This window comes from Globicephala melas, chromosome 10 (genome assembly GCF_963455315.2).
Source record: "Globicephala melas chromosome 10, mGloMel1.2, whole genome shotgun sequence".
Classification (NCBI taxonomy): Eukaryota; Metazoa; Chordata; class Mammalia; order Artiodactyla; family Delphinidae; genus Globicephala; species Globicephala melas.
In genome coordinates, this window is record NC_083323.1 from 18,057,613 (window position 1) to 18,074,431 (window position 16,819).

At 45.7% G+C, this 16,819-nt stretch overlaps 1 protein-coding gene across 1 annotated transcript in view; it reads right to left on the bottom strand.

The window, feature by feature from the left end:
* STAB2 (stabilin 2) overlaps positions 1–16,819 on the bottom strand; it is a 158,325-nt gene that overhangs the window by 32,963 nt on the left and 108,543 nt on the right. The window contains exons 40-51 of the mRNA XM_030856195.2: positions 15,288–15,333; positions 13,952–14,028; positions 11,129–11,254; positions 10,256–10,329; positions 9,490–9,561; positions 7,930–8,049; positions 7,108–7,155; positions 6,183–6,266; positions 4,770–4,916; positions 3,790–3,930; positions 2,666–2,725; positions 1,163–1,339 (exon numbers count right to left, since the gene is read on the bottom strand). Coding sequence (XP_030712055.2) covers positions 1,163–1,339; positions 2,666–2,725; positions 3,790–3,930; positions 4,770–4,916; positions 6,183–6,266; positions 7,108–7,155; positions 7,930–8,049; positions 9,490–9,561; positions 10,256–10,329; positions 11,129–11,254; positions 13,952–14,028; positions 15,288–15,333 — 1,172 coding nt within the window. The remainder of the gene's footprint in view (positions 1–1,162; positions 1,340–2,665; positions 2,726–3,789; positions 3,931–4,769; positions 4,917–6,182; positions 6,267–7,107; positions 7,156–7,929; positions 8,050–9,489; positions 9,562–10,255; positions 10,330–11,128; positions 11,255–13,951; positions 14,029–15,287; positions 15,334–16,819) is intronic.

Sequence of the window (16,819 nt, forward strand, 5' to 3'; positions counted from 1 at the left end):
TTTCAATCAGCCTTCCATCCCCATCTATGCTCGGGAGTCCATGGAAGATGGTGCGTTGGTGTATGAAGCCTGTGGCAGGATCGGAGTTAGGGAGATGGCATAGGGCGCTGTGATGGGTTAAATTGTGTCCCCTCAAAAGTTTTACTGAAGTCTTGGTCCCCATTACCTCAAAATGTGACCTTGCTTGGAAATAAGATCATTGCAGATGTAATTAGTTGAGATGAGGTCATACCAGAGTAGAGTGGACCCTTAATCCAATATGACTGGTGCCTTTTTAAGAAGAGAGGAGAGTGCCACGTGAAGACACAGAAACACACAGGGAGAAGATAGAGAGCCATGTGGCAACAGGGCCAGAGACTGGAGGGACGCACTACAAGGCAGCGTTGCCAAGGATGTCTGGCAACCACCAGAAGCTAAGAGAGAGGCAGGGAGCAGACCCTCCCCCAGAGCTTTCAGCAGGAACAGCCTTGTCAACACCGTGATTTCAGGCCTCTGGCCTCCAGAGCTCCGAGGGAATACATTTCTGTTGTTTCAAGCCACCCAGTTTGTGGTAATCGGTTATGGCAGCCCTAGGAAACCACTACAGGTCCTACGAATTCACCAGAGGGAGGGCATTTGGCCTTCCTGGATTAGGTGTCTCATTCCTGGAGGGAAACAGGGTCCCGGCTGAGGACCCAAAGAGACAGGGTTTTAGCAAGAGCTGCCATGTTCCCACAAGATCCTGCTTCCCTGATCACAGAGGATCGGCTCAGGAGCCAACAGCTGGCCACAGCTGGATGAATCAGACCTTTGCCTAGAAACTCTGGAATTGGGAGAGATAGAGTCATTCTGGGAGAAACCTGGGGACTGTCGTCAACGGCCACTTTGCCATGTGAACTAGGGCAGGGAGGAAGCTGGTCTGCAGTACAAGAGGGGAGGGATGCTCTTGGGTGTTGGTTAAAGTTGGGACAAAAACAGTGGCCAGTGGGAGAAACAGAACGAGATGTGCTACACTGCAGGGGTCAATTCACCACAGGCAGTCAGAGGAGGACACAGTGGGGCAGGGGATGCTCAGGCCACCTTCGTACCATGGGGGGGGGGGGCGGGAGATGCATGGACAATTCCTGGATTTGATCACCCCAGGGGCACCCCTGCAACTCCCGTCTGTGTGAAAACAAAATACCTTGGAATCTCGGATCACGTGGAACTTCAAATATTCCTTCAACTTGTCCTTGTTGTCTTGGTTGAACAGGAAGTCCTGTTGTTCAGGGGGCAGGGCTTGGAGGGCTTGGTCGCTGGGCCAGAAGAGAGTGACCGGGGTGTGGATAGGGTCAGTGATGACACTCAGCAAGCCCGAGTCCTGAAACGCAGGGAGCTGGTCACATGCGCAGCAGAGCCCAGCCAAGAGGCACAGGCTCTCCTTGAGGACCAGAGCCAGCCAGCCTGGGGTCCCCTCCGTGCCTGCCCTGGGGCTTCTGGGGACTCTGGCTGGTCCCTAAAACTAGGGGCCCATCAGACTCCAGTCATCCTGAGCTTCATTTTCTTAGAAAGTAAAACAGAAAGTCAAATTCTGGGCTTTTGTTAATAGGGAAACACTTTAGCAAGTATCTCTCCTTCTCTCTTTTTTTGCCACTACTCTCGTCCAAATATTTTAATTTCTGGAAGACCCACTTGGCACTTTTCTCATATTTCATTAAAAAAACGTGAAACCTATGCAATATTGAGATACTCCTGTATATTTAGAAGACTTCTAGATCACACAGAGTCAAAAAAAGAACTTGCCAGATGAATGGGTAAGAATCATTTTGAGAACCTTCTCTAGCAGGGGTGCAGCATACCTTTGTTTTCTTATAATTTTCCCAACAACATTATGAAGTAGGCTTTATTATTCCCTTTCTTTGAGCCCCAGAGAAGCTTGCTACCTTGCAATAAAAGCCTGTGTTCAAGCAGACCTGATGTCCAGGTATGGGGGGTAGTATAAGGTTTAGGGGCTGGGTGCGTGGGCAAAGATACTGGTCTGTAACACCCCTGGAGAGTCTCATTAAGAACACCTTCAAATCTCCATTTCTAAAAAGCTCCCCAGAGAACCCGAGCCCCAGGCCATTTTGGAAATCACTACACCAGGTTTGTTGACTGCGCCGTGGGAGCCCCAGGGTTCTTAGAGCCCTCCTGGGACTGCTGGGGTTAGGTGGCGGAGAGGGGTCTTGGAGAACCCCGCTCCTTCCTGATTCTCCTCCGAAATCTTTGAACAAGAAGTTTCTCTACTCAATTCGTGGGAGTCACCTCTGAAGTCAGAAAAATGTGGTTTGAAATGTAATTTCTGCCCGTCTCATCAGCACAGACTTCCCATCTCTGTGTCTCAGTTTCCCCATCTTGGTAACAGGGGTGATAATTCCAGATGTGAAGCACCTATTTCAGGAACGGGCACATCCTAATTCCTTTCCCTCGCTCCAGCCTCAAATACCTCAATTTCTAACTCAGCCAGGGAACAAACCCTACAACATTTGGGGAATGGAGTGGCAGAGAATGACTTTGTTCTTCAGAAAAGTAGGACTTTCCCAAAGATCCCACAACAGCTGGCTAGTGCCGCAGACAAAAACCACACAACAAACAAAAAACCCTCCAAACACCAAACCTCTTTAGGTAGGTTATATCCCCTGAGGTAACTTTCCTGCTAGGTTTTTACCTGTATCAAGTTGCTAAATTTGATGTAGCCATGGTTTATTGCCACTGTTGTAAGATTTTGCTGCAAAAACAATAAGAATGGGAATGAAACTTTTCTGCCTACAGTTCACAAAGCACTTTAACAAAAGCTCAACTGAATAAAACGAGGGGAAGATAGCGTGGCAGGTACTGTAGGTTGGCTCGTCAGCACCCACCCCAGCTCCACTGTACCCATGCCTTCCTGCTTTACAGAGGCTGGATGGCCAAACACTGCATTTTCCCAGACTGCCTTGCAGCTAGAGTCCCATATGTGATATGGGATACCCCAGGCGGAGGTGCTTGTGCAAGACTTAGAGGTGAAAAGAAACAACATGAGGTGGTGGCGGCTGCTAGCAGGAATATCAGATCTTCTGACAAGCACAGGGTGGAGGCATCTGGTATCCGGACTCTCATGTCCTAGTGATGAGGCTGGAGACAGGTGGCATGGGCGTAGCTGGTATAGGACAGCCCTACGGTGAAGTCAGGTGTCCTCCCTTTGTAGGTGTCCCTGGGCTGCTTTGTTCCCAGCTGTGTAGCATCTGAATTAGGCTCTTTGGTTTTCTAAGAGATTTAGTGATATACTTAATATCTTTAGAAACTCTTCTTTATTTAAGTGAGATATAGTGGGTTCTGCTGTCTGCAATGAAGAACCCAATACTAATAAATAACAAAAAAGTTGAAATTGTCTTTTCTGTCAATTGAGAAGACATTTTACTCCTGGTTCAGTTTTAGTGGTATCTGTCTATCTACCTACCTATCACCTATCTATCTATCTATCATCTATCAATCACCTGTCATCTGTCTCTCTCACACATCATCATCATCAACCATCTATGTAATTTCTCCATCTTCCAAATCTATACAAGACCACCTGCCCTTGTGGACACTAAAGAAAAACGTATAAAATCCATTCACTTATTTAAAATAGCCTTTTGCCTATTTACTTCTTACTAAGAATGGTATTTATGAGGTTTTTAATAGTAGCTTGAGATTGAAGCAGCGAAATTAAAACGTCTTGAAACAATGCCTCAAAATCAGAACTGAGGTAATAAATGATGAGTATTGTGAGTCATTCCACGCTGAGAGCCTGACAATGAGTTCACCCACCAGAATCCTTCCAGAGGCATCTTTAGGGGTGACAAGCAAGTTTTGGGGAGATAGCAACTTGTCTATGATGTGGATGATTCCGTTGGTACTGATGATATCACTGGATATGATCTTAGCTTTATTATTTATCAACACTGTGTCCTGAAATCAATCAAAAAAGAAAAGAAAAAGGAAATGAGCACGAGGAGAAACAGACACAAAATCACTTTTTTCAAAACGTTTCACGAACATGTTACATCATCGTGAAAGTGAGCACTTGCGTAGAGCCGCGGGAAAAATCTGAAGATACAAATTACTTGAGCACGTTTTTTATTATGATTATATTAAAAAAAACTGAGACAAGAATGTAATTTTCACCTGGAGAAGTTAATAGCAAATAACCAAAACAGTCACTTCACTGTGATCCTCAGCTATGAAATAAAAAGCAGATCAAAATTGGCTTCTCTTTCACATGTGTTCTCTACACCACCAGCCCCCCTGCTGACCCCACTACACACTTTTTTCCCTTTGTAATGGATTCCACAGCCACCATTCCTTTCTCTTTGTGGGAGGGAAGGGATCAGCAGGGTCAAATGCTTTGAACAAAAGCTTTCATCCCTCTCCAGCTTCTGACCAGTGCTACCAAAAGCAGATCTCTTGACCACCTGAGGCTGCCTTGCCTCTGAGTTTCAATTCCAGCTCTAATATTTACTTGCTGTGTGACCTTGGAAAAGTTGCTTAACCTCTCTAAGCTCAGTTTCCTAATTTGTAAATTGGGGAAGATAGTAGTGTTTTCATGAGGGGAAATCCCCTACATGATGGGATTATTTTGAGGATTAAATCAGTTAGTACACATAAGATACTTAGGGTAGTACCTGGCATATAGCAATCACTCCACATGCGTTAGTTGTTATTGTTATTATTCCTCTTACTACCCTAAGGAAGAGGAAAGAGAGAGGGCCCAAGGAAAACGGGCACCTTCCAGAGGTGGCCTCTCTTACCTGAGAGACGGAGATGACAATCGACTCCCCTTGGAGGGAAGTAGCGTTGGGGGTCAATTTCAGGTTTTCCAGAAGCAGCTGGTGGCAGGCGATCACATGATACCGAAGAACCTGGGGCATCAGGCCCTGTTTGTCCCAGTCCTTAATCTGCCGTAGATCAGAGGGTTCCAGCCAGTGTCAGAAGCCTTCTGCTCCAACTTTCCCTTTCGCTGTCCTCTCCTCCAGACTCTCCCCCATACCTCTGTCCCCACCCAGACCCCGGGAAGTCGGCAGTCGGGGTTGGCTTGTAGTCAGGGTTACGGTAGAGATTATTCAGGCAAGAGGGAGAAGGCAGCCCTAGTTCCTTTCCTGCTTCCATTGTAGAATCTCAGAGTAAAAGGGAACTTGGAGTTCCTCTGGTCCAGCATTTCACAGCACATGTGCCAAGGACCCCAAGTCCCGTGAGACACTACTCGAAAAACAAGCGCTCTTGTGAAAAAATGCCGGGTAATACCACGTAGTACAGCTCCCTGTTGCGGAGATGCCTGGGCCAGATTTACACCGTTAGCATGGAGAAGCCCACCATGCTTCGTCATTCGTAAATCAAACGACAAACAATATTAACCATAAAGTCAGTGTGATAATAAAGCCCACGAGGTTATCAACGTTTCATGATAACTCTTTGGTGCTTAAAAAAAATCAAATGTCAAATTTTTTCCAAAAACTATTTCTGTGTCCCTGCTTCACTGGTGTCCAAAATATATGCATACAGAAGCAGTGTGGGCGGGAACGCAGGTTCTAGAGTCATGTCTGAGTCCTTGCTCCACATTTTGCTAGTCGTGTGACCTGGGGAAAGTTACTTCTCTCAATGTCCTCAACTGTTAAACGGGGATGATAATAGCATGCAGCTTACTGTGTTGTCATGAAGACTCATGAGTTAATCCATGCCAGGTACTAGAAACAGTGTCTGGCACAATCAATAAATGTTTGCCACATTATTATATATTAATAGGTAATCCAGCATGAAGAGTCCAAGTGAATGTTAAACAGTAAAGGCTCTGATAAGTCCTGCAAGAAAAGAACCTATTTATATCCCATTAATATAGCATTTCTTTTCATTCCTTTTTTTTTTCGGGGGGGGGGTGGTCGCTGGGAGCTTTGAATTATTTAAGAATTGTTGGTCTTCTCTAACCTCCTACCCTATTCAGGAATGTCCTTTAGAAAGTCTCTGGCCAGTGTTTACCCCAAATCCACTTGAATGCTTCCCCTGAGAGGGGTCCCTACACTGAGAGGCAGCCCCTTCCATTACTGGTCAGCTCCAGCCGATCCTAGATCTACTGTCCAGAAATGTCTTCAGTGTTGTCTCCAGGGTAATGCCCAGAGACTGTGTTCCAATCTCAAACCTCTTTCACCTGTCTCTAGCTTCATGCTTACCTGGGGTTCCTCGTCAAAGGCTGCAGATAAAGGTGCCAGAACAGTGAAGGGGCCAGGACCAACCAGGTCTCGTACAGAATGCTCCTGTAGGAAGGAAGGTGGGGGCCACGTGCCATGTACTTAACATAAGTACAGGCAGGGGCTCAAACAACTAGCAGAGAGTACATGATGGCAGAGGGGAGAGAAAACTGGATAGGGAGACCGGTGTTTTATTTAGTCTTAGATTCAGAGTCATTCAGATTCTGAGATGTTGAAATAATGTTTATTTTTATCTGGGTATAAAAATAACATATGCTGACTGTATTAAAGATTTGAAAATACAGTATAAAGAAGAAAATAACTACCCATAATCCCACCATCTAGAAGGATCTCTGTTATTTCCAGATAATTTTTTCCAGTGTCTTTTCCACATACTAAATGTTTTCTGTTTGGGATAACAATACAAATATAAGCAATAAGATGACTTACTGTTCTAACTGTCTTCTTGCCAATGCTAAGATCCTACCGTTACTTATATTTTCTTCTAGGTTTTATGATTTTACTCTTCTAGATTTTTATCCTTTATTCTTCAATATATCTGGAATGTATTCTGATGTAAGAGGTGCAGAAAGATCTAACTTAATACTTTCACCGGGAGAATTAGTCAATTGCCCCAGTAATGCTTCTTGTCTCCACAGGTATGATGGCAGGTTTTTTTTATAAACTACATTCTCACGTGTGCAGTGGGCTAGTGCAACATTTATTCCACTCTTTTACGCTGCCCACCTGGGGCCTGAGAAGTTCACAAATGACCAACACAGAGCCTATTCCAGAAATGCAGTTTCCCAGATTTATTCTAGTCTCACCTACTCTGGAGGTTACAGATTTATCCCATATCTGGCTTGAGACCCAACTCTTCTAGTTAGACAGACACACACATTCTTACCAGCAACTGGAAGTAATACTGGGATGTTTTGGGGTTCTTGGGAAGCTCCTGGAAACAAAGACAAGGAAGGTTCACTTAACATCTGTGAATTACATACCAGAATGTCATTGGAGGACAAATTCTGTAAGATTGAGAGTATCTACCATCATTTCAACTGGAAATCTGCCTCATCTATAGGCTCACAGTTGATGTTCAGAACGACTCATTTTTAAAAGTTCAATATTAAAAAACTCAGTTATAGGTTTATGGCAGATTTAGTTTCTTTATCAACAAGAATATTTGATCAGCCAGAATGCTCTAGTCCCTCTTTAAACCAAATAACAGGATGTTCACGTTGTAATAGGTAGAACTTTACAAGTATCCCAAGGCTTCACCCTCTCCGCCCGAGGGCGTTCACACACACACTCCAACAACAATCCACATCACGGCGATGCCTTTGAGGTACTGTGTGCTCTGTGCCCACTACACACATTATCTCATTGAAATCTTATAACAACCTGCTGGGGCTGGTACCATGGTTATTTTCTTTTACACGTTAGAAAACAGATACACAAAGAGGTGATATAATCTGCCCAAAGCCACGTTACTGACCGGCAGAGCTGAATTCAAACCCCGGTGTTTCTGCCTCTAGAACTGTTGATCTGAATCACTGAATTCCCACTGCGAGAGAAAATTTCTTTTCATTGTCCATTTATATGAAAATAGTCTTTTGTATTTTATAGTTTTATAGGTAACAAAACCCTTGCACCCTCCTTAGCTCCCTGGATTCTTGGCACGGGGAGGAAGGTGGAGTTTACTCTATGGAAACATGCCTCGTGTTACCTGATGGATGTTGCCACGGCAGGTAAGCCCATCCCCAATGTAGTTAGGTTTGCAAGTACAAGTCCTTTCGTCTTCTCCGGTGTGATTGCAGAGAGCAAATTCACTACAGCCGCCATTTTTCTGGTAGAATTTCCAAGGAGTGGGGGATAGGAATGAGACCAGTTAGTTTGCCAGCTCTGCCAATGTTCACGCAGCGATTCTGTATTGAAATTTACTTTTTGTCTCACTCTGTAACTGACCGGCTTGCCTTAGTTGCCCTTTTCCTGAACTTGCCTTCCAACTCTCTACAGTTATAAGGGCCATCCCACTCCTGCAGCCTTACACAGGCGCACCTTCTGTTACTGCACTTCGCAGATAATGTGGTTTTTACAAATTGGAGGTTTGTGGCGATGTCAGATGATGGTTAGCAAGTTTTAGCAATGAAATATTTTTAAATTAAGGTATGTACCTTGTTTATTTATTTATTTTAACTCCTAATGTCTTTTGTTTTTAACTGAAGTATAGTTGGTTTACATACATTGGTCTTTTAGACATAATGTTATTGCACACTTAATAGACTTCAGTATAGTGTAAATATAACTTTTATATGTATTGGGAAACCAAACATTTTTGTGACTTGCTTTATTGCGACGTTCATTTTATTTTGGTGGTCTGGAACCGAACCCGCAATATCGCTGAGGTATGCCCATATCTCAGGATGGCAGCCCATCCCAGCAGATCTCCAGCCCTGAATAGCTCAGCCCAGAGCTGCCAAATGGGAAATTTCTCAGCACCTGGGGGTTAACTAGAAAGGCAGCAAGCATGTTGGATACTTCTCAGCTTTAGGCTGAACTCTAATCCATCATAGCAAAGGGAAAAGTCATCAGCTGGAAGGCAGTCAGTATGAAACAGGCCAGCACGGGGGACAGTAGGGACCTCGACTGGAGAGGAAGGGCTTTAATTACGGGCTGTCTGTGCTGTACTCACGCCCACAGCGGGAGGCTCTCAGGTGGGCAGTGACATGAACGAGGAAGGAAGGTGTATGAACCGGGCCCCGCGGGGGATCGGTGCCTCGCGGGAGGAACAAGCACCACGCGCCACGAGAAGTGGTCAAGGGTGTGGCCTCTGAGTCAGACAGGCGTGCGCTGAAGTTCTGGCTGTGCCGGGCGCTCGCTCTGTGAGCTGGGGCAGAGACCTCTGTTCTTCCTGCTCTGCGGTGGGTTGAATCGTGGCCCCCTGCAAAGCTACGTCCATGGCCTAAGCCCTGGTATCTGTGAATGTGACCTTGTTTAGAAAAGGAGTCTTTGCAGATGCAGTGGAGGATCTCGAGATGAGATCGTCCTAGATTAACCAGGGAGTCTTAAGACCACAAGCGTCCTCACTAGAAGAGGAGACACAGACACAGAGGGGAAGCCATGTGAAGATGGAGGCAGAGCCTGGAGTTTCTCCAACACTGCAACTGGGACACGAGGGAGAAATGGCCCAGAAGCAGCTCTGACAGGGCCCACCTCAATGCCCTGCCCCTAGACGCGGAGAAGGGGGCACCGCAGGCCAGACCTCGCGGTGGGGGGCCGTACTCACGGTTAAGCAGACGTTGATGAGTGTGCAGACCTTCCCATCTCCAGTATATTTTGACAAACAGTTACAGGCGGCCTGTCCAGGAGGAAGGGGAAATGGGTCATTTCACAGAGAGGTTCTGCTGGCTGTCAGCTCTGGTCATCATCCAGTTTCTGACGTATGCAATTTCCTGCTCATTCACAACATGACATGGACTGAGGGAGGCACAGCCTGGGTCCCCGAGCCTCCAGCTTCCCCGCCTGAGTCTTCTCACCCCTCGACCTCCCCCTCCTTTGTGCTGGAGCCCTCACATTTCCCCACGTCCCCAAACCTGCTCCCGCGGAAGGCGCAACGGGCACAGTGTTGGGGAATATGTGGCTGACAGAGGCCTTAACACCGTGATCTTCTGCTGTGGCACATGCATTTCAGAGCCTCAAGACAGAGAAAAATGGTAAGATTCTGGGCATCAGAAAGCTGAACGAAAGGAGAGCATTGCTGGAGACCTTCTAGGTGCTTCTGGAACCATGTGGTGTTTGCAAATGCCACTTCTTCCCACTCTAGGGAAGGCCCTTCTCCCTGTGCACGCTTTGTCCCCTGCCCCTCTCCCCTTTTCTCCTGCTTCCCAAAGAATGGCCTCCCGGGGAATTCTTCCAGAACCTCCTCTAATGTATTTATTTCATGCTGCTGCTCCCTAGAGGTCTGTCCTCAGCCCTTGTCCCTCAGGCCTGGGTCTAACTACCCAGGAATTTGCTCCTAGGAAAACGCAGGCCCCCGCGGAGACACAGCTCACCTGGTTGGGTCCTGTTTGCGTGCACTCTGCATGCTGGTGACAGCCACCATGGTTCTCCAAGCACGGGTTGATCTCTTTAAAACAAAAAGCGACACCTGGCATGAGAGTCAAGCCTCATTTTTTTTTTTTTTTTTTTTTTTTGCAGTACGCGGGCCTCTCACTGTTGTGGCCTCTCCCGTTGAGGAGCACAGGCTCCGGACGCGCAGGCTCAGCGGCCATGGCTCACGGGCCAAGGCGCTCCGCGGCATGTGGGATCCTCCCGGACCAGGGCACGAACCCGTGACCCCTGCATCGGCAGGCGGACTCTCAACCACTGCGCCACCAGGGAAGCCCAAGCCTCATTTTTTAAGTAAAAAAATGCCTTGAGGTACCAGCCAGGATGGCTAACTGACCGAGGGGAGCAAGTGTCAAGGCGTGATTCGGTTTTCTGACAACGCTGAGGCAGAAGTCACCCAACAGGGAGGGCACCAGCTGTGGTTTCTCAAAACCAGCTCCTCAGGCATGTCTGCGGGCTTGACGCAGTCCCTCTATTGACTGAATATGAGTATTTGCAGCCAGGGACTCAAAATAATAAAATTTCGGAGTGCCACTTAACGTGCTGTGAATGAAGAGATGTAGGAATTTAAAACATATACCACTTGTCACCATCACCGTATAATTGGTTCAGAGAAGAACCATCAGTAGGTGCTAAATTCAGGAGGACTTTTTGGGGTGGAGCAGGATATGTGCTTGGTGTTAAGCGTTTCCTAGACGATTGCTTATGGGCAGCAAAGGGGAAACAAGTCAATGTACGGTGGAGCAATCAGACAGCACCTGGACCGAGGGGTCAAAATTAAAGGCAGCTGGAAATCGCGGGTGAGGGATGGTACCTACCTATGCACACGATGCCATCGCCAGTATAGCCTGCCTTGCACACACACGCCCGGCTTCCTGGGGTGGTTCTTTTACAGACAGCCCTGCGAGAACAACCTCCATTGCCGATCTCGCAGGCGTTGATTGCTACAGAAGAGAAAGAGGACACAGAGCAGGGCGGGGGGGGGGGGGGGGTGGGGGAAATCGATGCGCTTTTACTTGAATCATTGAGAAATGGAAAATACTCCAAAACGGTAGGCACTGGATTAAATATGGATGGCTCAAAAGGATGCAAAGCACCAGATGCCATTGGTGAATTCTACCAAACGTTGAATAAATGCCAAAATTTCACATACTCTTCTAAAAACTGAAGGAGGAGGGAAGACTTCTCAATTCATTCGGAGACCAGTATTACTGATACCAAAACCAGACAAAGCCATCACTAGAAAAGAAAACTACAGACTGATATCCTTTATGAATATAGATAGAAAAACCTCAAGAAAATACTTGCAAATCAAATTCAGCAATATATAAATAGGATTATACACCATAACCAAGTGGGACTTATGTAGGAATAGAAGATGGTTTAACATCCCTAAATCAATTAATGTAATATAGCACATCAGTAGAATTAAAGACAAAAACATGATCATCTCAGAATGAGCAAAAACATTTGTCAAAATTCGATACCATTAATGATAAAAACACTCAACAGACTAGGAATAGAAGGGAACTTCCTTAACCTGATAAACGACATTTTTCATTGATGAAAAAACCCACCACTAAAATCATGCTTAATGATCAAAGACCAAATGCTTTCTCCCATGATCAGGAGTAAGACAAGGTCTGCTTTTGCCACTTCTGTTCAATACTGTACTGAAGGTTCTGGCCAGGGCAATTAGGCAAGAAAGAAAGAAGAGACATCCGGATTGGAAAAGAAGTAAAACCACTTCTATTTGCAGATGCCATGATCTTGCTATGGAAAATCCTGAGGAATCCACTAAAAACAATTAGAACTAATAAATGATCCTGGGTAGGACACAGGAACAGTAGGCAAAAATCGTATTTCTGTACAGTTGCAATGAGCAAACTGAAAATGAAATGAAGAAAACAATTCCACTTACAATAGCATTAGAAGATGGACTCCATTTAACAAACTATAAAACACTCTGAAAACTACAAACATTGTTGCAAGGAATAAAAGATGACCTAAATAATGGAAGGACATTCCATGTTCATTGATGGGAAGAATTAATATTGTTAAGAAGGCACTACTCCCCAAACCTGATCTACAGATTCAAGGCAATCTCTGTCAAAATCCTGGCCGACTCCTTTGCATAAATTGACAAGATTATCCTAAAACTCATTTGTAAATTCAAAGGACCCAGAATAGTCAAAACAATCTCGAAAAAGAAGGACAAGGTTGGAGGACTCACGCTCCCTAATTTCAAAATTTACTACAAAGCTTCAGTGATAAAGACAGTGTGGAACTGGCATAAGGATCTATGTGGAATTGAATTAAGAGTCCAGAAATAAACCCATACACCTAGGGTCAATTGATTTTCCACAAAGAGGCCAAGATGTTATTTCAATGGGGGAAAGAATAATTTTTTCAACAAATGCTACCGAGACAACTAGATATCCATATGGGAAAGAATGAATTTGGACCTCACAATATATACAGAAATTAATGCAAAGTGGATCAAAGACCTAGATCCATTTGGAGACCCCAAGATGTGCGTTTGAGTGTTGGCTTGGCCTTTGTTCACCGTGTGACTTTGGACAAATCACTCAATTAATAAGAACTTTGGGATCCACCTGTATAGGTTTACTTACAGGTTTGGATAATGTATATGAAAATGTTACAGAAATGTTGGTTGTTATATTGTGTCCTCTGCTTTTGTTATTTTTCCCCAAAGCAGGGGGCAAGAGAAACATTACAGTTATTTGCCTTTCCAGCTGTTTTCACTGGCGTGCTGTACACATCCTACTGCAGGGTACATCGGGGACAAATTGGTGCGGTCATTGTCTAGCTCCACCACAATCTGCACTGAAGCCCGCCTGGACACAGTGCTAAGTGTTTCCATTTTTCTAGCACCAAATACGTGTTGGGCACCATGAGAGTATTAGCTCACATTTATCGAGTGCTCTGTGCCAGGGATGTTCTAAGCACTTCACAGGTATTATTTAATTCAGGTTATCATCCAACAATCCAGTGAGGGAGATTCTCTTATAAGCTACAACTTACAGATGACAAAATGATGCAAAGAGCAGTCAAGCCACTTGCCCAAGGTGACACGAACTATAAGAACATAGATTCGAACCCAGGGAGTGTAACGCTGGGGCTGTTTTTAACAGCTGCCTCATTCTGTTGTTGTACGTGGAGAGGTCATTTCATCCCCAAACTACTCTGCGAGGGGAGAGAGTTTTACGTTTACTTTACAAATGAGCTAAGGGAGCCCAGGGTAGTTTAGAGACCCACCCAAGGCCATGTGGGGATTGGGGGGAAGAACCAGGGCTCAAGCCTCTTTCTATCCCCACTCCGGAGTCCCCCCACACAGGCCACATCCTAGGTCAGCCACATCAGTGGTTTCTAAAGCTCTCCAGATGATTCCAATTGTGGCCAAGGCTGGGAGAAAAGAACAGGGGCGGTTGCCCCACACATTCCAAAACCAACACGCCCTATCCGTGAACAGGTGTCCTGCTCCCCGGGCACGATCAGCTGCCCTGTTACGTCCAGTTCACCAGCAATGGTTGGCAGCAGCTGCCCGTTTAGTCTGCAGGAACACAGATCCCTCAACAGCTCATGCTATTCTCCTCCTAGCAAATTCCTTCTTGACTTGCCTGTGCAGACCGTCCCGTTCCCTTGGAACCCTGCTGCACATTTGCATGAGGCGGCGACATCCGGACTGAGAAGGCAGCTGCAACAAGAAAGGGCAAGTGGTGTCCGTAGAAAAACGCACAGCACCCCACCACGGGACTCACAATACGCTTCACCCCTAGCATCCCAGCTCTTACCCCCATGAGGCACTCTGAGGTCCCCGCCCAAGGCTTGGGTGGAGAGTCCATCCCTAGCATGGCGCTGCCACAAGCAGCTAAAACTGGAGTCAGTTATCAGGCAAACTACAGAGTGTGTATATGTAGGCATTGGCCCAAGGATAAGGAGGGTAGCTGCCCATCTTTAGAGAGCATCCTATGTGCTGGGAGCTGTGCTTCACACATTATTTTATGTAACCTACACAATATCCAATAGCCCTAACAGGTAGGTATTATCATTATTCCCATTTTACAGATGAGAAAACCAAGGCTTGGAGGCATTAAATAAGTGACTCAAGGTCACACAGTCAATGGAAATGACAGACGCTGATTTGAACTCAGGTCTAACTCCAGCTAATGGGCTCTTAATTAATTAACCCATTAAACCCCTCTGGGAGTTAGGAGTATGAAGTTCCATTATAAAGAAGGAAGGCTTGGCTGTGAATTGCAAGTAAGGTTTGATGAAATTGAGGCCCACCGGCCTCCCTCTGCTTCTGTGGAAGAGTCCCTGTGGCTTGAATGGGGGTAACAACGGGCACTCTGCCAGCATGTCAGGTAACTCAGGTGGCAGCGTGTTCAAAAGGCTGGACCTGCAAGCTGATGGTGGCCTCATTTTTAGTTTCGTACTTAAATTAATCATAAATCCTCAGAAATGGTCTCAGGAAACTATTTCCCTAAAGATAAGGCCTGGGTGGACACATGCTACTAGGAAAAAAAGCCCCTTGCATTTTCTCTTTCTGACTATTCTTAAGAACCTAGGGGCAGGACAGGAATAAAGACGCAGACGTAGAGAATGGACTTGAGGACACGGGGAGGGGGAAGGGTAAGCTGGGACGAAGTGAGAGAGTGGCATGGACATATATACACTACCAAATGTAAAACAGCTAGTGGGAAGCAGCCGCATGGCACAGGGAGATCAGCTCGGTGCTTTGTGACCACCCAGAGGGGTGGGATAGGGAGGGTGGGAGGGAGACGTAAGAGGGAGGGGATATGGGGATATATGTATACATATAGCTGATTCACCTTGTTATAAAGCAGAAACTAACACACCATTGTAAAGCAATTATACTCCAATAAAGATGTTTAAAAAAAAAACCCCAAAAAACCCTTGCATCGCCTCCAAAGGAGGCTAAAGGGGACGTACTTGGCACTGGTGTGGCAGGTCCCATTGCATTCATCTTTTGTGATCTCTGAAAAAGAGAACCAAATGCTGTGTCAGCCCTTCTTTACTAAATCTCACTCAAGAACTTTCTTTTAGTACTTGATGCTAGGAAAAGATTTACTTCCTCACAAGTAACTGGTATGCATCACGTGAACTATGTAAAACTATGTGACCATGTAAATCTTTTTTTACCTTGGCGTCTAGGAAGCTCAGAGCCAAATCTGAAGGTCAGTTACACCAATGGAGTGTCTCCTGTGTGCCGGTCCCCATGCTAGGTGGTGAGGATGCACATCCCTCCCCGGAGCTTAATTTTCTATTTTATTTATACTTCCTATGTTCCTTATTCTTTCTAATTTTTCATCACCTTGTTACAGAGTGATATAAATAAGAAATACTAATTCTAATTAAGATGAAGTTGTTGTTATTGTTTTGCATGTGCAGAAATAGTGCAGAGCCTGGCATGCGGCAGGTACTCACCACCTATTTGCCAAATTAGTTCCTAAATTTCCTGGAACAGCATAATGTTTTTACCCTGGATGCCCAGCTAACAGATACTTCCTGGCAGGGGAAGATCCAGAAAGAAATTGTTAGAGATGAGAAAAAGGACCCACAGGGTTGCTTGCTCAGGCTAAGAGCTTTTGAGAAAGAAATCTCATTAGGCCTGGCCAAGAGAAATCTCATTAGGCCTGGCCTGGTTGTATAGAAGGTCCTGAAACAGAGACCTGGCTGCGAAAGTGGTCTGTCTTGTGTCAGAGGGAACATTTACAGGCTCCAGTGGGCTAGAGTAGATGCAATGCAGTTCTGTGCCTTTATGTGTGCTTTTCCTTGAGCCTGAAAATCTCTTTCTCTCCATTCTTTATCTCTGAAATCCCAATCACCTTTTAGGTCCTCCTCTCTGATACCTGCTCTAAACCTTTGAGCCAACTTCACTTAATTGGAAGTGACTACATGGTGTGCTCTTTTGAAAAGGATGTGGTGCCCCTATCTGACCTCAGAGGAAGGAATGCAATGATCGATGAATGATGTCTGACATGGCTTGGGAGTGGGGAGTTTGCATGCGAACAAAGAACAGTCTAGTCTGGTCTAGAGGCGCTTTACTCTGCACTCTCATATCGCAATTTTCTGAACACGATTGAACATTTATTTCCATTACTAGACTGAAGCCCCTTAAGCAGAGTGTGCAGTGGAGACCAGGCTGGAAAACTGAGTGAGTGCCAATTGGTGAACAGCTCTGTACCACACCTTGCTAAGGTGTGTCTCCTATAGGCAGTGAAGTTCCTCCTACTGGAGGCTATAGAGAATCAGAGCAGGTTGTCAGGTACTGGGGAGGGTGGGTAACAGTGCTGCTATAGTCCAAATGTTTATGTCCCCACTCCCCAACCCATATTTTGAAACCTAATCTGCAACGTGTTGGTACTTAGAGGTCGGGCCTTAGAGAGGTGATTAGGTCATGAGGGTGGAATCCTCACAAACGAAATTAGTGCCCTTATAAAAGAGACCCTGGAGAGCTCCCT